This window comes from Athene noctua, chromosome 26 (assembly GCF_965140245.1).
Source record: "Athene noctua chromosome 26, bAthNoc1.hap1.1, whole genome shotgun sequence".
Taxonomy (NCBI): Eukaryota; Metazoa; Chordata; class Aves; order Strigiformes; family Strigidae; genus Athene; species Athene noctua.
Genome location: NC_134062.1, coordinates 1,259,230 through 1,280,372, shown reverse-complemented (window position 1 = coordinate 1,280,372; position 21,143 = coordinate 1,259,230). Strand labels below are relative to the sequence as shown.

At 60.6% G+C, this 21,143-nt stretch overlaps 2 protein-coding genes across 7 annotated transcripts in view; both read right to left on the bottom strand.

Annotated features, from left to right (window-relative positions):
* LOC141970765 (centrosomal protein of 164 kDa-like) overlaps positions 1-6,104 on the bottom strand; it is a 29,749-nt gene extending 23,645 nt beyond the window's left edge. For 3 of the 4 annotated variants that reach the window (XM_074927599.1, XM_074927600.1, XM_074927601.1), the window contains exons 1-6: positions 6,008-6,104; positions 5,535-5,646; positions 5,012-5,198; positions 4,665-4,793; positions 4,222-4,299; positions 668-1,111 (exon numbers count right to left, since the gene is read on the bottom strand). In XM_074927599.1, coding sequence (XP_074783700.1) covers positions 668-1,111; positions 4,222-4,299; positions 4,665-4,793; positions 5,012-5,198; positions 5,535-5,646; positions 6,008-6,089 — 1,032 coding nt within the window. In that variant the 5' untranslated portion in view covers positions 6,090-6,104. Of the gene's footprint in view, positions 1-667; positions 1,112-2,841; positions 3,040-4,221; positions 4,300-4,664; positions 4,794-5,011; positions 5,199-5,534; positions 5,647-6,007 lie in introns of those variants that run through there. The other variant, XM_074927602.1, reaches the window with a different exon arrangement.
* A 919-nt stretch (positions 6,105-7,023) lies between these two features.
* LOC141970619 (centrosomal protein of 164 kDa-like) overlaps positions 7,024-21,143 on the bottom strand; it is a 29,785-nt gene continuing 15,665 nt past the window's right edge. The window contains exons 16-31 of one of the 3 annotated variants that reach the window (XM_074927305.1): positions 20,775-20,897; positions 20,095-20,238; positions 19,801-19,884; positions 18,871-18,939; positions 18,394-18,551; positions 17,717-17,843; positions 17,240-17,307; positions 16,873-17,080; positions 16,003-16,110; positions 14,811-14,925; positions 13,341-13,688; positions 12,825-12,891; positions 12,256-12,378; positions 10,642-11,397; positions 10,030-10,081; positions 7,024-8,424 (exon numbers count right to left, since the gene is read on the bottom strand). In XM_074927305.1, the coding sequence (XP_074783406.1) occupies positions 11,298-11,397; positions 12,256-12,378; positions 12,825-12,891; positions 13,341-13,688; positions 14,811-14,925; positions 16,003-16,110; positions 16,873-17,080; positions 17,240-17,307; positions 17,717-17,843; positions 18,394-18,551; positions 18,871-18,939; positions 19,801-19,884; positions 20,095-20,238; positions 20,775-20,897 (1,842 nt within the window). In that variant the 3' untranslated portion in view covers positions 7,024-8,424; positions 10,030-10,081; positions 10,642-11,297. Of the gene's footprint in view, positions 8,425-10,029; positions 10,082-10,641; positions 11,398-12,255; positions 12,379-12,824; positions 12,892-13,340; positions 13,689-14,810; positions 14,926-16,002; positions 16,111-16,872; positions 17,081-17,239; positions 17,308-17,716; positions 17,844-18,393; positions 18,572-18,869; positions 18,940-19,800; positions 19,885-20,094; positions 20,239-20,774; positions 20,898-21,143 lie in introns of all 3 variants that reach the window. The other 2 variants (XM_074927307.1, XM_074927308.1) reach the window with 2 other exon arrangements.

Sequence of the window (21,143 nt, the reverse complement as noted above, 5' to 3'; positions counted from 1 at the left end):
CAGAGGCCGCTCGACGGAGCGCCCTGCCTGCAGTTCCCTGCCAGTTCTCCTCCCAGCGAGTGCCAGAAAAGCGGGGGGCGGGCGGGAGGGTCCCACGCTCGGTGGGCTCGAGCTGCAGCTCTGGAGCCAGCCCCGAGGCACCGTCCTTCCCCGCTCTAACCTCGCGCCCCCCGTCGCGTCCTTCCGCGGAGCTGCCAACGTCACAGCTGGCAGCTCACTTTACACTTTTGCCCCATCTCTGCATAAGCTGAGAGAAACAACAGAAGGACAGAAACAAAGCAGTGCGGACAGCTGGGCCTGGTGCGAACTTCATTATAAAACCTGCTTGCCTAGTACAGATGGCGGCACCGAAAGCTGAGACTTATTTCTCCTCCAAGACTTGAAACATGCCTCACAGTTCAGGGTTTCTGCCTGGCAGTGGCTTTGGACAGCACTTTGTGCGCGCATCAAAGAACCATTTCCCAGCTCCGCGCCGAGGAGGCCCATCGGGGCATGGAGAGCACTCGTGCCCCCCCAGGAACATCCCGCTGACTAGGAGAGCTCCTGCGCTGACCTAACAGCACGGAGCCAGCGCCGAGAGCTTTCCTGAGCCAGGCCCTCACAAAGCCGCGGGAGCAGCCCCAGCAGCTTCCACCCCGAACCCAACCCACGCAGGCAGGTCTCTTACTTGGTCAGCATCCAGGCTGCGGTCTGTTTTCAGACCAGCTGCTGCTTCTTCCCCCATTTCATTCACTCTCTTTCCACCAGCAGGCACGGTGCCGACGGTGGCAGGCAGGCTGGCCAGCTGATCCGCCTCGGCGGCTTCGGCAGCTGGAGACGCGACTGCAGGTTGCCCAGGTCCGCGGGGCACATCTGTCCCTGCTGCGCTCCTCTTCCCCAGAGACCGTGGCAGCTCATCAGCTGAAGAGTCGTCACCCTCCACCTCGGCATCCTGCTTGCCCAGTAGCTCCTTGCCAGCGAGTTTCCCCGCGGACTCCTCCTTGCTCTGGCCAGACAGGCTCCTGTCAGCATCTCCAGGAAGGACGGGAGCTGGCGTCGGAGGGCACGCCGCGTCAGAAGCCAGGGAAGACTCTTGCCCTTCTTCAGTGTCTCTTGATTTTAAGGACTCGTTCTAGGCAGCAAGTCAAACACAATTATAACTACAACATGCTTTACGCCCTCTCGGGGGGGGTGCAGGCTCAGAAATAGCACAGGTTCTCCTACAGCAAGCAGCAAAAGGGCAAAGCTTTGGGTGACTTCAAGACCCGTTTGATTTGGTTTCACACAGTCCCTTGCACAGCCTAGGAACTTCGTGAAGATAAATGTACTCATTTCTTGGGCTCAGAGTTTTTATTCTTTCGGTCTGTCACTTTTTTATTCGCAGGGTCTCGGTGGCTAAGGGTTAGCAGTGGCTGCTACAGGGCCCATCCGTCCCGGGAACAGCCTACACCCTGCAACAGAGCCCCTTGGCCCTGTTCAGCCAGAGACACAAACCTGCAAGGGGCTCTTCCTGGACATTTAACTTCTGCCTGAAATTACAAGCAGAGAAGAGCAGGCAGACGCAATCATCCCCCCTTCCAGCAGGACAAACGAGGGCAGGCACCGATTTAAGCCCCCGCTCTGAGCTCAGAACGAGACCGTGACCAGCTAAGCCCCGAGACCGAGACACGGCAGCACCCCCCGGCCTTGGGGAAAACCAACCCCGAATGAAACCTGAGTCACCCAAAGCTTCGCTGCCTCTCCCAGCAGTGGGGAGGCCCACAAAACTCACAGTGAAGCGTGCGATAGCCAGGAGGAAGCAGGAAAAGGTCCCCTCATCAGTATGCAAACAAAACTGCTAGCACGTCCTACTCTCTCACTGTTTTATTAATGCTGTGGTGTCTTGCCAAACATTAGCTGCATCCTGTGTACAGCATGTACCATACACAGACCGCATATTTTAACGACGTATTTTTATCAAAGTGCAACTGGAAGGCTGTCAGCTTCAAACCCGGAGCTGCGGCAAACTGAAAGAACGTCTCCTCGCACGTCATTTGTCCGAGAGACCTTCTCAGGGCTGAGAGAGCCATCCATCAGACCGGAGAGGAGGACAGAGAAATCCAATCACTGGGCACTTTCCAAAAAACCTGCAGCTCAGAGCCTCACCTCCAATCCTCTGAGGGAGAAGTGAAAGCTTACGGCCCATTTCCAGCCGGCGCCTGGTCAGCGGGGCTTCACCAGTGCCACTGCACCGCCAGCCGAGGCTCCGCAAAGGCCTCGCTAACACCTTTGTGCCAGCATCCACAAAAACACGTGCAAGCAGCTTTTCTTTAGCATTACTCCAGCGGAGGAGACCTCCTGCTTCCTTGGATGCAGAGATTAGGGTGTCTGGAAAGTTGTGCTCCCCTTTGGCTTTAGAGCTCTCCTGGGGACCTCCCTCCAGGAGGGCCAACAGCACCCAGGAAAACTGACACCAAGGGAGGCCAGGCAGGACCCTCCTGCCTGAAAACTGTCCACAGGCATTTCCCTTCCAGGAGCACCCACCACAACAGAATACACCGAGGTATCCAAGAATACCGTGTGCACAGAAAGATTTCTCTCCACGCCAGTTTACCTCGGTTACTAAAATATCCCAGACTTGTTTCTTTAGCCAGTAGAATCCTACTTTAAGAACAGATACAGAGAACACTTTTGTTAACGTTCCACCTGAGCGATGCCAAGTGCAACTCTCCGGAAGGGAACCGTGCCCATCGGACACACAGGGGGAAGAGGAGGCAAGTTTTCCTCGTGCAAAAACAGCCTGTGGATTTTCTACGGATTGTGGAGTAGGACGGGTTATAACTGGCTTTAGCTGATCTTTTCACAAGCCGTGAGACATTCTACCTGCAGCTGAGTGACACTGACTAAGGTGAGATTTCTGCCTTTGGAATCATTGCTTCCAGACTTCCAGCGACCAGGGTAGGTCTGGAGAAAAGCACACTGATGCCAGCAGGGCTGCGTTTTGGAGAAGTGTCTGATCCAGAGCTCAACGATCAGGATGAGCAGCCGCCACCAAAACCGAACCCTGCTCATCCCAGGCAGCGGGATGACGACGGCGCCTCTTCGGATTTTAAGAACGTGAGAGATTACGACAAAAAACTTGGCACGCTTTCCACCTTTAAAAGGAAAAAAAAGAGGAAAAAACCTCCTCCTGGGTACAGCATGCCTTTAAAGGTGACACGTTCCCCTCGCTCCCTGACGTCAGGCAGTTCTCAGGCACGGAAGCACCGAGAGGGCGGCGGTTTGCCAGACCTCACCTGGGCAGCATTTGCCCTCAGTTTCCAAGTTTACACCCCTCCGGGCGCATGCGCTACTTTCACCAGCGAAAGAAACAGCCCAAGCAACTCTCAGAAGCACAGCACAGAGGCTGCACGCGGAGCAGCTAACTGGCCTTGCTCGTAGGAATGCTTTTCTACTGCCATCTCATGGAACTACAAAAGAATTATACTTTCCACTGGGGCACTAATATCTTAGCAAGACTAAGATATCCCCCGTCTGGGTTAACCGAGCCTGGCTGTCGGGCGGCAATTGCCATCTCAAACAGATTCCCGGAGCCCTGGCGCGGCACTGAAATGCCAAGACAGCTCTTTGTTCCTGGCCACATTAACGTTTCAGTGACGAATTGGGCCCCCACAGCCTGCTTGTCGTCTGGAGATGAGAGTCAGGCCTTTCTTTTTCACATCCACTTGAGCATAAGCCCTTGCAGTTGCTGCCCAGCACTGTGAACGGATTCTCCAGCAAAGTACTTTAGAGCTTAATTTTCGCAGGCTGTGAAAAGGATAAGGGAAATACTGTAAAACGCTTTAAAAGAAATGAATTTGCCTTTCAGATACCGGAAAGGAATTTTCAAAGCGCTGAGAAAGGATTAATGTCCGTGGGAACAGTCAGGCCGAACCACCAGAGCTGCTTGCAACACGCTTCCCATTGTGCCCTCGTCATCCGACGCCTGATCGCTGCTGAGCAAGCGCAGGCAGAGCGCGCGCCCCCCGGGAAGAAAAACGTCTGCACGAGGCCGCGCGGGTACTCAACTCGTCGCTGGCGCTCGGCGTCCCAGCCACGGAGCTTCTCAGCAGCGTGAGAAGACAGGTTTTAGGCTGCCACATGAACTCGTCCCTCCGGCGCCAGTCCTGCGCTCTCGCTCCCCGGCCCCGGCGCTGGCAGCGCCGCAGCGCCTCTGCCCCCCGGGGGGGTTTCTCCCGCCCGTCTCATCACCCGCTCTCTCACCTCAGAGTTGAAGCTCTCTCCCAGGGCCCTGACATCCATGTAGACGTTTCTGAACAGAAGCGCTGTCCCACGGAGACTCTAAAGGTATGAGAAGAGGAGATGGCCCACACTGAGCCCCGAGCTCTGCAATCCCCCAGCAGGGACTGGGGGGCCCTAGACACTGAACTAAGGCAGAGCCATCGCCGTGCCCCAAGGCAACAGCCTACAGCCTTTTGACAATACATCACGTCAGATGTTGATTTATAGGAAGAACAACAAGAAAACAGGATTAGATGCTTTTTGCTGACCAAACACAGAGGAAAGGCAGCACAAATGAAGGCCTGGAGTCAAATGGAATGGCCACCGTCACCCAGCTGTTAGCAGGGGAGCAGCAGCTTTTCACTGCTGGAGGCTGCCTGCGCTACGGTTGGTGACACGTGTTAAGAAACAAGGCACACAACTACCTCATTCTCGCTTTCGTCCTCTTTGTTCCTCCCTCTCTCCAGGGTCGCCATATCCAAGGCACTCTGCTCTTCACAGACCGAGCTCAGCAACTCCTTGGTCGGGCTGGTGGGCTTACAGGTCTCCGCAGGCTGTGAAGTCAGAAAGAAAGGGAGGTGAGAGGAGAGCCGGGGAGGAGGGGGAGACACAAACCACTTGTGTTGGATTTTCACCAAACCCAGAGTGCTGGACAGGCCCCCTTGTCAGGGGATCGCTGTTCCGAGCCCAAAGCAGCAACAGCGCAGGATCACCCTCTAGTTCATCCCCCGCCCAGCCCTCCCCAGAAAGGCCACAGGCAGAATCTACTCACAGTGGGTTGCTTCAGGGACTGCTTCTCCTTCTTTTCTTTCTTCTCTTTCTTTTTCAAGCTGCCCTGTGCCAGCAGTTTCTCTCGCTCCTGAACGACGAGCTCTCTGTAGTGCTCATCGCAGGGGTGTTCCCACATGGACTGGCCGTTAGTGAAGTTGTAGTAATAGATTTCGCCAGTGACATGCTGGCTGCGTGGCAAAAAGAGCGGGACAAGGTGACAGAGCGCAGGCACACAGCTGCACGCGCCATACTGGGTCACGTCACCACCTTCAGCTCAGTGGAGCGCGACACCCCCAAGAGCCCAGAGACACCTCAGTGCGGGGCAGCAGCTCCCCCAGAGATTGCTCACACCCTTCTCCAACTGCCCCAATGCTCTTTCCCCTTCGCCCACCCCCCCAGAAAGACCCGAGCTCCCCTGCCCCCGGGAAGTACACCTCCTGTGGCTTTCCCCTGCTCTGCCGCCGAGACGGGCCGGGCAGGAGAGGCCACGGATCTCCGCGGGCAGCCGCTGCCCGAGCGCTCACCAGGGCTTCCACTCGGGTGGCAGCCGGGCCACGATGCCCTCCCTGGCCAGCCACAGCAGCTCCGGCTCCTTCTCAGGGTCGATCCCGATCTCGTACGCAAATTCCAAGATTTCTAGGAACACAGAAGAGGAATCTGTGGAGGTGGTCTACACCGGGCACTACACAACAAAGCCAACCTCTGCGGCGAAAGCTTTGGGAAATCCTGACCCTGAAACGACGCTGCTCAAAGCTGCCAGCACGGCCCCACGTCTCAGTGAGCGCGTCCCACCAGGCTGGCAAAGCAGGGAGACAGGCTGCAAAGCGGCACTTACTTTTGCCACCAAAAAGCCTTTTTCAGCTCTGCCTTCCATGAAATCCCATTTATTCGACCCTCTCCACCCACACTCTCCCCAGTTCCTGTTATAAGACCCCTAGAAGCGACTCGCACGCTCAGATCCCCTGTCACAGCTCCAGGGCAGACAGGCATCACTTACCTTGCTCGCTGGGAACGTACGACGCATCGAAACGTTCCTCCAGAATGATCTGGTTACCAACGCACAACGCTGGTCCTGCCATGGCCTCAGCGCCGGGGGATGAACTGCCCAGAGGGCTTGTGAGCGCAGCTGAAGCGCGCAGCAGCAAGGCCGGCGAGGAGCAGAAACGCCTCTGACTGAGGCGGCAGGAAAGGGAAGAAAACAAAGCTTTTCCCGCCCGTTTCCTGGCTGCACAGGCGCGGCAGACGGGCAGCGCCGAGCACCGCGGCCGGGACAGCTCCTGCAGCTCCGCCGCCTCCCGCGTCCGCGCCGCGACTGGCCCCGGCCCCGCTCACCGGGGACTCCCGCGGTTGCCCGGGGACGCGCCGCCGCCGCTTCCGGGGCGCGGTTCCCTGGCAACGGCGCGGCCCGCCCCCGCCTCGACGCCATTGGCCGCCGGCGGCCGCCCGGCGTCGGATTGGCCGGCGGCGGCGCCGGGCTGTGACGTCACAGTGCCGCGGCTTGTGCCGGGAGCTGCCGTCCGGGCGGGGCGGGTGCTGCCGCGCGTTGCCGTGGCGACGCCGGGCTGTGACGTCACAGTGCCGCGGCTTGTGCCGGGAGCTGCCGTCCGGGCGGGGCGGGTGCTGCCGCGCGTTGCCGTGGCGACGCCGGGCTGTGACGTCACAGTGCCGCGGCTTGTGCCGGGAGCTGCCGTCCGGGCGGGGCGGGTGCTGCCGCGCGTTGCCATGGCGACGCCTTGCCCGGCCCGGCCCGGCCCGGCCTCACCGCCCCCCCCCGCCCCGGGCCGGGCCCCGCCGCTCCGGATTTCCAGAGCAGCTCAGCGCTCCTCAGAGCTCGAAACCTTCACCCCGCACTGAGCCCAGCGCCAGCCCCAGGCCGCGGCGGTGTCACTGCCGGGCACCCCCACAGCGCCCCTGAGCCGCCAGCCCCCCGCTGGGGATAGAAGAGGCGAGACAAGGCAAGTGCGCGCTCAGCTGTGAGAGGGAGCGCGGTAGCGGGATAAAAAGAACAACAGATTTACGCGGATTAATACACTTTATTGTAACGGCCTGGTACAGGTTCCCTTCTGCATTTTAGCAGGAATTCTCCACCTCCCCTTCCCCAGCAGCGACAAAGCCTGGCCGCGCACAGCTTAACACGGCCCCGATTTCCAGCACCCAGCGCGCCCCCCCAGCACCCCCCGGTCCCCAACCCCGCCGGGCTCCGACACCCGCACAGCGACGGCCCCAGCCGGCCCCAGCAGAGCCACCAGCAGCACCGGGCACGACCGGCAGCCACCGGGCGCAGGCAGGAGCCCCACGCCAAACGCCGGCACCTGCCGGGGCAGACGGGCACGGAGCCCCCGTCGGGAGGGCTGAGGGCGGTTGTGGCCGGAGAGGGCTGAGGGGCCCAGCCCAGCAGCTCCGCGCAGAAAACCCGGCATCAGACCCAGCAAAGGGGCAGCGGAGCTCCGGTGGGCGCCCGCCGCGCCCCAGCACCCCCTCACCTGCCCCCTCACTCCAAACCGCCCGTGCCTCCGCCGGCCCAGAGCTTCACAGTCCCTCTCTCGAGAACCCTGCACCCTCCAAAAGTCAGCACTCAAACATGGGTGTTAAAACCCAACAATCCAGCCAGGGAGCAGGTCTCTGCTTGGCTCTGCCCAAGCGGAACAGAGGGGGTTCGCCCTCGCCACATGCAGCCGCGGGAGCTGGAGTCCCAGCCCAGCTCCGGAACCGGGGCCCCCCAAGCAGCTCTCCCCAAGAAAAGGAAGATCGACGCACGGCTTCGCTCCTGCTCCCTCGGCTGCCTGCAGCACGTCCCCTCGGCGACACCCCGCTCTGGGCCAGCCCCTGGCCACTAGCCACAGCTCGGCAGCTCGGCGAGCCGGCCGGCCGGCCGGCCGGGGCAGGGGCCAGGAGCAGCCCTCCCCCCAGCTCCAGAGGCAGAGTGGAGCCGGGGGCACAGGGGAGGCTGTTGCCGGGCAAAGTGAGCCCCAGCTGGGCAGCCACCAGCCACAGTTGCCATCAGCTGCAGCTGCCAGGCCGGAGAGGCCCCCAGACGCTGCCCCGCTCCCAGCGAACAGCCCCTCAGCCGCTGCACCCCGGCCTGTGGGCGCCGCTGCCGGGGAAGGACCGAGCGGGAAAGAGATCTGACACTGAGCAGCCACCAACACCCGAGGGTCTGCAGCTGCACACGCGCCAGGAGCTACGGAGCAGGAGCGGGTTCGCAGGCACCACGGCGGCAAATCTCTCCGGGGTACAGACCAGACAAAACGGGGGACGGTGCAGGGCGCGGTGCAGGGCACGGCCGGCCAACACGTCACTTCTTCCCCTGCTTCTGCTGCTGGTACCTCCCGAAGTGGGTCTGGATGGGGACGGCCGCCTTCTCAGGATCGCTGAAGAACTTCCCCTCGCAGCCGGCTTCGGGGGCCACGTTCCCTGGGACGAGAACCGAGCGCTGCGGTCAGCCTGGGCGGTGCCGGCGGCCCTGGACAGGCCCCGCGGAGCGGGACAGGGCTCTGGCCTCACCCCCCGTGGGCTCACACCGACCCCCGGGCTCCCTGCAGTGAACACAGACAGGAGGGCGTCCCCCCCCCGTGGAGGGGAAAGAGCCTGCAGAGTCCACAGCGTGAAACCACGGCAGGGAGCCACGGCCCCACCGGCTCCCGGGGGGCATCTCCGGGGCAGAGGGGGCCGGAGCAGGGAACGGGAGGCAAAGAGCAGCCCAGGCTCCCCGGCAGCGCTAAGCCCTCTATTTACCCAGCTTTACTCCCCAAAGACCGCCGCTTCCCCACGTTGAATCACCAAGGATGATGCTCACTTACTTTCACACACACAAATAAGACTCCAAAAAGAGCCCGGCACTGTACGGCAATAAAGCTCTCACGCTGACAAATGGGAGCCCTCCCCACCTCACGCTTAATGTGGCATTAGGGAAGGATTGTGAAATTCAACGGGAACTGAACCAAAGCCACTCAGTGGTGCTCCTTTAAGCCAGCGTGTCACTGCTAAGCACCCCCCAAGCAGCCATCAGAAATCCTGGCGCCAGATGCTGCTGCATAAACTCACCGCTGTCACCTGAACCCGTTTTTATTCACCTCCTAAAAGAAACTGCAAAGTAAAAAGATACATAAAAAGAGTCCACGCTGGGAATCGGCTCCCTCCTGCCCTGCTTAACAAGATACAAGTCGGCTGTAAATCCTGCCCACTGCAACACCCAAGCGTGGCTGGGGAGCTGCGGCGCCGCAGGACTCCGCCTGCCGAAGGCGCTCGGGGCGGCCAGGCCCGGGTGTGACGCCCCGCTGCCGCACCAGCCCGGGCACCCTGGGCACCGTCACCTGCTCGTGGGGCAGCAAAGCCCCCGGAACAGCGGCCAGGCCGGCCGGAGCTCCCGCCCTGTCACGGAGGAGCGGCCGAGCTCAGCCCCCCCGGTCGCTGCCTGAGCACCGCGTCCCCTCACGCCTTCGTCCGGCTGCGCTGAGAATAGAAGCGCTCAAATCGTCTTTGCTGAGCGCTCGGGGGGGCAGAGTCGGAGCCAAGAGCGAGGAGGAGGAGGCAAGGGGGATTTTCCACCACAACTCCAGGGGGTTCTGCCCAGCCAATAAGCAGGGGGGGCTGCTTGGGGGCCAGTGAGCCACGGGATGCCGTGACGCAGGTTTCGGGGCAAGGGGGAGGCAGGGATTTGCACACACACACACACGTGTGCTGGGGTATATTCAGCCGTGGGGCCTCCACTCCCTGATTCCACAGGTTTTAACGCTCATCTGGCTGTCCTGTCTGCACTCACCTGCCCTCCCGGGGGTGGCAACAAGGGCACCTGCCCCCCCGAGGGGAAACAACCCCAAATACAGTACAGCCAGCAGGCTGGAGAGCAAGCTGAGCAGGCTTCCCTCTCACAAGGCTGACTTCTAAAATACCCCTTAATGCTGTCAGAGAGGGTTTTTTGGAAGAAGAAAGAGGCCAAGAGGGGTCTGGGTACTGCAGTGCCACTCTCCCACTGCATCCCATGGTCACAGTCAGGAGCTTCCCCTACCCCATACTCACCTTTCTCTCCAGAAATCGAGTAGGTGCTGTTCTGCCGAGAGCTCCTGCCTTTCTAGAAAGGTAGAGAAAAATACAACAGAGTTAGTTGTATCTCAGGCAGAGGGGGGAAGAACAGTCCCTTTGCGGCCAGCTGGGCTGGCCTCAGCAAGCTGCCACTGCCCCTTCCCTTCAGGAAACCTCAAAATACTGCCGTCCCCTCAAAGGGCACTACAGAGCACCAATGAACTCATGCACGTCTGTGAACCGTCCTCCAAGGAGAAGCAGACGAGAGCTTTGTATCAAAAATGAGCTCCAAGAGACATGCTGGGAGCACCCGGGGAAGTCCCTCGGCACAGGCCTCCCCCGACCTGCGTTTCCAGCCCACGTGGAACCAGACCCGCCGGGCTCGGTTCCTCCACTCCAGCCCCACCGTGGCCCTGCAGCACCGGGGAGGTCAGGTCCGCGATTTTTATCCCGAAAAATAACCTTGAACTTGTTGACAAATGCGTACATTCTGTAGCTTATCCTGCCTCCTGGCACTACTCTATTTTCCGTCTTTCAAGGGAAAGAGAGGAGTCTCCCCGCCGGCCCCAGCCCGTTTGGCTCGGGGGGGCAGCCAAGCCCCAGCCCTACCTCGCTGTCGCGGCTGGTGCGGCGGCTCTGCGACACGCGCTGGATCTGCCAGGGCAGGGGCTGGTACACGAGCTACGGCAGCGGCTCCTCGGGGGACAGGCGGCTCCCCAGCTGCACACAGAAAGGGTTGGCGGCAGCGAGAGGAACGTGTCCCGAGAGCAGGGTCTGCCGCTCCCCGGTGCCGTCCCCAGACGCAGCAGCCATCTCGCCGCCGGTTCTCCCCTGCTCCCACGCGCCAGCGGCCGGACGACTCGGCCCACCTGCAATGAAGCACTTGCGGGCAGCGGCGTGGGCTCAGCTCCTGACGCGTTCCCTCGAGCAGAGTCTCGGCTGGATTCACATCCTCCCCCCTGACCAGTTACTCAGAGTCCTCCGTGAGTCACAGCTCTGCCTGACCATCACTGGAATACTCATGAGAACACTGCTGATTTATTGGAGCCCTGATATTTCACCACTGGACTAAAGAGTCTATAAAGTTTATTGGGACATATTTGAGGATTAGAAGAATCCACCCGGGAAGTTCACTTCCTCCTCCCTCCACTCTCCTGAGCACAGACTGTTTCAAGGCAGAACGCAGGACGGCGTGGCGATGGCTGGGCACTGCTGAAACTCGGCGTGTCCCCGGGGAGACTGCCCGGGCCTGCCGCTCCCTTCTTTCAGTAACGGTAGACTTTAATTTCTCTGTTTTCATCCAGGCCGAGCTGCAGCAGGCTGGGGCTGCTGGCAGGCAGCTTCTGCGCACCTGAGAGGAGACAGCTGGCAGCCGAGTGAAGGAAAAGCCGGACTTACACGAGGAACGAGCCCGCTGAGCGCGGGCAGCGGGCAGGGCAGGCGCTTTAGCCCGCTGCACCCAAGGCCGACGGAATGAAAGGGGGATTAGGGAACTCAGCGGAGCACCGTGCTCAGGACAGCACGCGCCATCGGAGCCCCGAGGGATTTGCTGCTAATGCCAGCGCACGCTGCGTGACGCTGTTACGCCACGAGCCCGGCAACGTCCCCGCTAACAGCGCGGCGAGGCCTCGCTCCTTCGCTCCGGCCACGTGCTACCAGAGGCCTCCCAAGAGAGCCGGAGGGAGAGCTCCGCCGGGAGCCCCAGACCCCCCCGCCCGGCCGCGCGGCCGCCCCACGTGCCAGGTCCCCGTGTCCCCGGCACCCTGGCTGCGGACCCGCCGCTCGCGCGCCTCGGGCTGCTCCAGGGACCGCCCCGGGACCCCGCTGCGCCCGGGGCTCTGCCAGTGACCCCCAAAGCCAGGCTGAGCCCCCTGCCTTCCCTCTGCCCCCGCCATTCCGCACTCTTGGCCTCAGTTTTGGCAACTCTCACACTTCCAGCTCCGATGCCTGAGTCGCAGCACTGAAAAGCTTCACAGCGCAGCCGGGGAAAGGGAAGAGACCTTTCCAGTCAAGTACAGCTCAGAGAAGAGCAAACAGGTCACTCATGCTCTAACTGCTAAACACCGTATTCCTTTGCAGAACCAGACACTAAAATAGAGGCTAAGGCTTCAAAATTGCTGTTCAGTGCTTCAGTGCTCCCAATTCGCTCGCCTCCTGCTGTCTCCACCTTCCTGCTGCAGGAGGCTGGAGTGCAATTAAAGACCAGAGCCAGGCAAAGGATACACTTTTGGATCCCTCTTGAAGTCTTCCAGCCACTTCTTGCTGCTCTCAATCAGGCTCTGAATGCTCATCTTGGCCGACTCTCGCCTCTGGGACCGGGAGCGCTGCAAGAGCCGTATTTGCTCCCTGTCACGCACGAGAGAGAAAGAGACAGCACAAGTGGGAAAAAGCGAGGCCTGGTCCGAGCAGAAACGACCCCAGAGCTGGGAAAGCGATGGGCTGCTGCAGCAAGAGCCACGGCTCAGGAAACGCGACCTCCTCTTCGCTCAGCGTCCTCTGCCCAGCCCCAGCGCAGAGAAAAGCTGCAGCAGCCGCCCGCTCCCAGGCTGCCGCCCCCTTCCCCAGCACCCCAGAGCCCCGTCCTGGGGCCAGGGTTATCAGCACAGCCGTGATGTGGCTGCGAGGAACCACCGAGCACGTGGCACGGAACAACTAACTGTATCCAACCTGTCTGCTTGGTAGGTAGCTTACGATTTTGTTATCTGCTTGTTCCAAGATACGCGACCCGTAAATCATCGCAGAGAAATAAAAGCAGCGCAGTGACACGACAGCTCAAGGAACAAGACACTTACTCTGCAGAAACGTATCCCAGCTTGTTGTCCAGAGGCTTGGAACTTCCACTGAGCAACGGCAGCCCCCCTAGGAAACAGATGTTAAACACAGGCACCCCCAAATCAAGCCTGTATGTCTGGGTGCATTTGCCTGCCTGCACTACAGACACACCGTCCCGACAAGCTCAGCCACCTGCCAAGGGCACGGGGGTGTTAAGGGCACGGAGATGGTGAACCCTCGCTGCAGTCCACGGGAGGCTTCCAGTGAAGCTCTTTTGCTCCCTCCTGTAGTAACAACTGCTTTCCGGGATGCATATTAAAGGCTGAACAGCTCCCGAAGCAGGATGACAAGATCAGCCAGATGCTGCCTGTCCTGGAATGAGGCTCTCATCCCTCATCTCATTAGCACCCTTGCCATCAGCCGCACCAGTGGATCTGGCCGTAGCAGCACTGGGACGGCGAGACGGTTAGAACGTGCAGGGCTGGGAAATCCGAAGCCGCAGGCAAGCAAGGGGATGGATTAAGGACAGGACTTACCTGGGAAATACCTGCGATATTTCTCGGCCAGGATGCTGTCTGCTGACTGTCCCGCTGGAACAGAGCGCCCAGAGCTCAGCCCAGTGCTCCAGGGCCTCTGGTCCAACAGAGACAGCCCAGCGGGGGCCCCCAGGGACCCCCCGGCCCCCAATCCTGCCAAGGAGGTGTACGTAGAAAGAGGGACGCTGTCGCAGGGCGTCGAGCTGAGGAGCGGGGACTGGCAATTGTTCAGCGAGCCCAGGATGTCGAGGACCCCGCTGAGTTCATTAGAGATGTCCTGCACTGATTTTGTCAAGCGCTGGATCTTGTCCACCGGGAGGGCAGGCTGTAAATTGGTTCTCAAATCAACTGGTGGGAGAGAAGAGAAGAAGGGATCAGTGGGAGGGCCGGGGAGACGCTGCCGCGCTGGCAGGAGACCCGCTTTCCTCCCTGGGTTACGCTCCGAGCCGAGCCCGACTGATCCGTGCGAAGGGGGATGCAGAGGCAGACTGACACCGGGGATTTGTGCCTTGAGGCTGCTGGGGCACAAAGCGGGGGACAAGATCCTCCAGGGCTGCAAGAAGGGGCCCAGCAGATCACATCGGGTACAGCTCCAGCCCTCTGGGTTCTGCTGTGCCCTGCGCCGTACAGCCGCCAGCCTGACAGAATCCCCCGCGAATGGGAAACCCCTCCAAGACTGCCCCCCTCCCGCCGAGGCCCCCCAGGAAATCAGGCTTCACCCCAACAGTCCCACTGCAGCAGGACGCCCGGTGCCCTTCCCGTGCTCCTAAGCAGCAAAGCTCCCGAGGCCACGGGCCTGGCCGGTGTCGGACCAACAGGACCGTGCTGATACACGGGCTCCCATCTTATGGCGAGAGAAAGCCCTGAAGTTTCACGTGTGCCCGCAGAATTTTTACTGGTCAGGGTCAGAGAGACCACCCCAGACGGGACAGCTCGTCCGTCTGGTGCCACAGGGAAGCTTTCTCGGCTTTCTGTCAGCTCGAGCCTTGCCAGCCTTCCTGCAAGCAAGGCAAGGCTCCTGCCTCCCGGCTGTCTGGGGGAAGCCCTTCTTGCCCCCTGCACAGCTCCGCTTACAGGCAGCTGAAGGCAAAGGAAAAAGCACAGGGAAGGGCAGCAGCATCTCCTGCCAGAGAGGTGAGGAGAAGGCAGCCCAGGCACCTGCAGAGGAGCATACAGCTCTGCAACAGCAGAGGGAAGAGCTGAGGCCAGACTTTCCTTTCCACTCTCAAAACAACGGCAGAGATTTAAAAGGCGAGTTCCCTCGCAGATTCCAGCCCTCAGCCGCCACTGCAAGCAGGCCATAAGTTTTTCCAATCAAATGTTATGCAGGGAGCAGTGCCAGTCCTGGGCAGCAGAGCTGCCTCGGACACCCAAGAGCCCGGGTGAGCACAGGAGGGGCGAGAGGGGAGGCCAGGAGGAGGGCTGAGGCGTTAGCCCCTGGCGCAGCGCACCGGCCCGGCCGGCACTTACAGCTGGGCTGGTGCAGATCTACACTGGACATGCTGTCGGTGTCCTCAGAGCTGCTGAGGTCAAAAGTCGCCATCTTCTTGAACGCAGCTCTCTTCAGCATATCTTCCTCCGAAAGCTGGTCAAAAGAGGGAAGGCGACGCAAATGAAACCTGCTGCTCTGCCCCCGAAGCCAGAGGAACAGCCGACGGCTGCTCTGCGCGGGCCGGAGTGCCCGGAGGGGCGCAGGCGAGCCAAGGCACGGCCACCCTCAGGGCCCACAGCAACGCCTGAAAGTGGAGAGACTGCTTGCTCTCTGGAGGAAGCACGCGTGTGCACTCGAGGCCAGATCTAACAGCCACATGCACAGGCTGCTCTAGGCAGGAGCTGAAGTATTTTGTCCTTTAAATAAGCCTCAGAACTCTTGCAGGGGCTGGGTTCCCTCTTTGCACCAAGGACAAGGGCTTGGCTGTCAGAGGTCTCGTGCTCTTGCACCTGCCTAAGGCCGCGTGGTCCCAGGCGGAGCCGCACGGGTTCCAGGGCTGGCCTGGGCCAGGAAACCAGGCTCATCCTCGCTCACACGGGGCGACCCGCCCTTGTCTTCTCCAGGCTCAAACCGTGCGGCTTTTCCCGGCTGCTTTCGGCAGCCACACGCCTAACAGCGAGCCCCGGTGTCACGAGCAGAGGGGAGGCAGAGTATTTGCCATCTTGAGCAAGACCCAGACCGTTAATGAGCCACCTACCCGCTCTGCTGCGAGGTTTTGGTTTATACTGTGGGGTACTTCAGCCTATCGCGCCCACAGCACTCCGTCTCTGCGCTAGCAAGGTTCTGCCGAGCCCGGGCACTCAGCAGCGTTCCCCCACCCAAGCCCGTCCGTGCCCGACAAGCTGCCGCCGCGGAGGGAGGCTCCATGCCGAGGCCCGGCCCCGGTTTGTGGTGCTGGCTGCAGCCCCAGTGAACCCCAGGGGCCCCAGGGCCGTGAGGTTTGTCCTCCTCTCCCTCCACCTGTGACCAGCCTTCCCCCCCGGTCTCAGACCGACACTGTTCTGCTCTCAGAAAATGTGTTTCTAAAACCCACTGCGCTGGCAAACGTGTCTTTGGCCACCAGCTAAACAGCCCTCGCGGGCACCAAAGGCCCCGCAGAGGCTCCGGCCCAGGGCAGGGGCCACGAGCTGCGGGCAGGGCGAGCGCAGTGCTGGTGGCGCTGGCCGTTACCTCCTCCAGCAGCGAGGACTCCAGCTGGCTCAGCTTCTCCTCTTTCTTCTGCAGCAGCGCCTGCCCTTTCCACATAGCCGACTTCATCTTCTCCAGCTGCTTCGCCTCCTGCAAAAACAGCCCAGCCACGGAGGAAAATTAAACAGGAACGACAGGAAATATTCGATGGTGGTGGTTAGGGCGACTTTCATTATCCCACTTCTACTCAGCACGGGATGTCAGGCCGCAGGAGGGAAACTGCTCCCAGGTCTCCGAGAGCACAGAAAGGGGAGTGTGGAGAGGGCAGAGCACGAGCCGCAAAGAGAGTTCACCCCAAGGACAAGGAGGTTGCACGTCCAGACCCTGCGTCCAACAGGGTCAGCAGCTTTGGTTCTGCCAAGACGAGCGCTTGCTGCGGTCAGGGAAGGGAAGGATGCCCGGCCCTGCCCCGGCTGGCGTGTCAGCGGGGCTGACGAGGGCTCGAGGACCCCTTCCCAAGCGAGAGGGAAAAAATCCCCTCCCACCTCCCGACGGGATGGACGCCTGCCACTTCCTCTCCTATGAGAAAACGTGACGGGGTTTGCGGGACGCGCGAATCCCGTTCTCCTCGGCCAGATCCCTTCTCCCTTTTTAAGATCCCAAGAGCCCCAAGTGTCCATCAGGTTCCTGCAATCCAGCGAGCTGCCGAGGGCGGGCTGCACCGCAGCGGAGCAGACCTGGAACCGCCCCGGTGTGTGACACTGCGTGGGCCATGGGCCACACCTGCCGCTCCCAGCAGGGCCGAAGCCCCGCAGCTGCCTGCGGCTGCTGCCCACAGCCAGGAGCCGACCCCTGGGCAGCCCACGGCCGCGACGCCCCAGGCCTGAACGCAGGCAGCGCTCGGGGCCTCACCTCTTCCAGGTTCTTGCGCGTGCTGTCCAGGAGCTGGGAGCCGTCGGGATCCTGCGCCGCCTCCCGGGCTTTCTGCAGCTCCTGGCGCCACTGCTGCTTGGCAGCTCGCAGCGCCGCGTGCCTCTTCTTCATGGAGCGGGCCTGGCGCACCAGGAACTCCTTGGCGCTCCTGAGGGAGATCCCTTCCGCGGAGATGAAGCTCCTGACACTACAGAGAGACGGGGAACCTCCTGGCTTTCTGTGCCACGCCGCAAGCCTCACGCAGCACCCCCCCCAAAACGCATCACGTGCGTAAACCCCAAAACCCCCGGCTCGTAAAACCCAAGCCAAACCGTTCTGCAGAGGCAGCGGGGGCACAGATACTCACTGATCAAACTGCAGGTCGCTGTTCTCATGGCTTTGGGAGCGTGGGGAAGCACGTTCTCTGGAGGAGTGCTGAGGAGATGAAACATTTCAAAAACTAAGAACTACGTATGGGAAACAGAACCCCGGGACCCTGTAAGAATCCGTCTCAAAGTAAAAATTCGGAATGCCATCACCATGGTGCTGCCCCGGTCCCAAACCCGTGCCAGGGATGTTCTTTATGTGACTTTGGAAGAGTAACAGACATTTCTATCCCTGACTCGAGCCCCGCCTTGGACTCCAAGGGCACTCAAGTATCCCACACTCCTTTCCCCCCAGCAACAACAGACAGAAATCCACAACCACTACTGAACTCACTGATGTGCCCCAGGAAAGGAAAATGCAGCGCTGCATCTGCAAGGAGTTCACACGGACGGAACAAAAGCTGGGGTTCTTGAAGGAGTTACAGCCTCAGCTCTCACGAGGCAAACGCTTTACTCACAGCTTGAAGAGTTTCTCTCAGGTCTTCCACCTGGAGCTCAGCTTTCCCTCTTGGAGGTTCCACGCTTTCTTCTGCCTCCAGTTCTTTCAGAGTCTCCTGTTTGCTCCTGACAGCTGCCTCCAGCTCACTGCCACGAGAAGAGGCGACAGCAGCAGCACTCGGTTAGACCACGGGCCCAGGTCCCCGCTGCTCTGCCTGCAGCGGTGTCCGAAGCGGCCTCCGGTCTCCGGGAGGGGAAAGGGCCGGAGATGCGCGAGCCCCCAGCACTGGGTCTGCGCAGGACCCCTGCCTGGGCAGCGAACAGCCTCACCCCCTCACCCGGCAGCTCAGCTATCCGAGCAAAACCTTTTCTTGGCATTTCAGTGCCCCTCTCAAGGCAAGAGTGCCCTCTCTTATTAACCTGGCGGGACGGACGTTGGGAAGACAAATAACTGAACCTGACAAGCAGAGGCCAAGGGATGAATTTACGCAGCGAGTTATTAACAGGTCTGGAGAAGGACCCCGGGGCCTCCATGCCCCCGACAGGCCGTAAAACCACCATTAGAATTCTGGAGGAACGTGGATCAGCACACAAGCAGCTTGGAGCTACGGGAGGGGTCCAGCCTGGGCCAGAGAGGTTTCTGTTCGGGGCGTAGGGCAGATCTTTCTGTATTAGAGGAAGTTTCTCATGCACACACCTGATGCGCTTCTGCAGCCTCTGGCTTCGGGTCTCTAACAAGTCCACCTGGGCCTCCAGCTCAGCCTTCTGGTCCTGCAGCTCCTCCAGAGACCTACGCAGCTGCCGGGTGGACTCGAGGAGGCTGGTGTGCTCCTTCCTGCTCTCCTCTAGCTGGAGCTGAGAACCAAAGCAGCTTTTTAGAAGAAAACCAAAAAATCCCTCCCAGTAATCTCCCCAACACCAAAATAAAAGGCACACGATGTGAGAGAGCTGGCGGCCGGCACAGTTCACAGGAGGTCCCAGCGCTGCAGGTACGCACTCCAATCCTGCAGGAACAGGACTGTCTCTTCTTTTGAGAGACAGCCCAGAGCTAAGCAAACTCTCAGCAGGACGGACTCCAGAAGTAACAGTCTGCTTTTTTAAAGCCCTCATTCTAGTGCACTGCCCTCACCCCCAGCAGCAGCACAGCACCTCTCCAGAGCTAAGGCATACATACATCTCTTTCCAGCTCAGCCTGTCTGTCCTCATCCAGCAGCTGCTGCCTTTTCTTCCTCAGAGACTCCTCCTGTAACCAGACGAGAAAGCAGGGGAGTGGGAGAGCGAGGAGACAGCTGATGCTGAGCAGCGTTTGAAGGGCACAGGTCAGGCCTAAGTCTCAAAACTGTTTCAAAACGCCTAAGGATCGTGCTCGGTTTTGCTTTGTTGCCCCCCACACACTCAAGTTCTCATCCCTTTATTGGGCTTCAAGTGAGGAGCGGGGAATATTTGCATTCCTGGGGGAAGAACACCCCTTCCTGCTCAGCTGCGAGAGCACCCACGGCACGTGGCCATTTCTGCAGGACCCTGCTTTGGTCAAGCCTCTGGTTGCCTCCAGCATTTCTCCACCTTTTTACTTCCTCACTCCGGTGCTGCTTGGAAAGGGCGGGCTGCCAGAAGCAAGGTTATCTACAGCCCTTGGCACAGGCCAGGACTTAAGAGATCTGGCAGGCGAGAACATCAGCCAGCGATTTTTGCCAGCTCCACAGGAGCATCTGGAGCGCTTCCCTCTCTCGCTGCGCTGCCCAAGATCCAGCAGCACACGTTCCCCTTCCACGGCAGCAGGGAGGAGGGAAATCAGGAAGGGACTGACTGAAATCCAAAGTGATGCTGAGCAGAACCTGCCACCTTGAAAGGCTTTTAAGATCCCTCCATCACTCCTACAGCCACTTGCCATCTCCCAAAGCCCTGAGCAAACCCCGAGCAAACCCCGAGCACTGACTGTCCCGGCAAACACCATCCAGGAGGCTGTACGGCCAGGAACGCTGAGCCCTGCTCTGGCCTGTGATGGAAGTTTTCCCTCCCAAAGTCCTGGCTGAGCCCAGGAGGAAGCAGGCAGAGGAGCAGCACCGGCTAAGACACCTCTGTGAGCCCCACAGGGCTGACTCACCTGGCTAAGGAGCTGCGCTGATCCGGCTTTGATGTTCTCTGTGCGCATTTCCAGCTCCTTCTCCAAATCCTGGAGTTCTCTTTCCTGCAGAGAGAGGCTGAGTTAGAGAGAGAACGGCTCAAGCCACCAGGCAGAGCTCTGCCACCAGGAGGAACCACAAAAACAGGGCGAGCGTGACCTGCCGCTTGTCACCCCGGCCGGAGAGGGGGGCAGGCGCCTTGGGGCGTCACGGTCCCCAGGCTGTCCCCAGGCAGCCAAGTCAGGAGGATTCGCCAGGCAAAGCGTTCTCCTCACCTTCTCCCTGTGCCTGAGCTGCAGCGCAGCGAGCCGCTCGTCCAGCTCCACCTGCAGAGCCTTCGCCTCCGCTTCGTGAAGCTGCCGGAGACGCGCCCCCTCGCTTCGCAGGCCTTCCAGCAGCTCTGCTCTTTGCTTCCTCTCCTGCTTGTTGCAAAACACAAACAAGAAAAGCGTCTGAGTGGAGCACAGGGTTCTCCAGCAAGCCAGCACGAGCACACAGGACACGCTGCCCATCCCGCAGCAGCTCCTGAGCACGCTCCAAACTCAGCAGATTCAAACCTCTGGCTTGCAGGGACATCCTTATGGGAGAGGCTTGGGAAAGAAAAAACAGCCCACGAAACTAAGGTTTTTTCACACACTGCTGCCAAAAATGGGAGGCAGCAGGCTTTCCAGAAGGGACACCTGCAAAAATGTGAACAATCTTCTCTCGTACTGAAGCTGACAGATGCATGTGGAAGTTGCCTGCACGGGGAGTATTTTGACAGCTTATCCCTACAACCCCAGGCTAAACTCACTTCACAGCATGGCAACAGTGCCCAGTTCCCCGAGAAGGGAGGAGACTCCCAGTTCTGGGAGCAGCTGGGACAGGCAGCTGGGCAGGCAGCAGTGCCAGCCCGGGTGCGGCCCGACCGAGCCGCCGCAGTCACCCCCCGGCTCCGCGGCTCCCCGCACAGTACCTCCTCCTCGTACTGATCCCGAATCCGCGCCAGGGCCTCCTGGTGCTCCTCCTTCATCCTCTCCATTCTCCTCTCGTGGTCTTTTTCCACGTCCTGGCGCTTCTCCCTCATTAGCTCGCTGAGCTGCGGGGACGACGTGACAAGATGTTTCTGTGACCCGCAGCCCCGCGGCGCGGGGCCCCCGGAGCGCAGCCCCTCACGGGAGCGGGAGGACGGGCGGTCGCGGTGCCACGCGCGCAGGATCAGGCCGGGGTAGCCCAAGGCAAGCGCCCCGGCGGGGCCAGATGCCACAGGGGTGCCCTTTCCCCCGGGGCACCGCTGCCACCCCTGGGCAGGGGACGCGGCCTCGGGGCCTCAGCACAGCCCCAG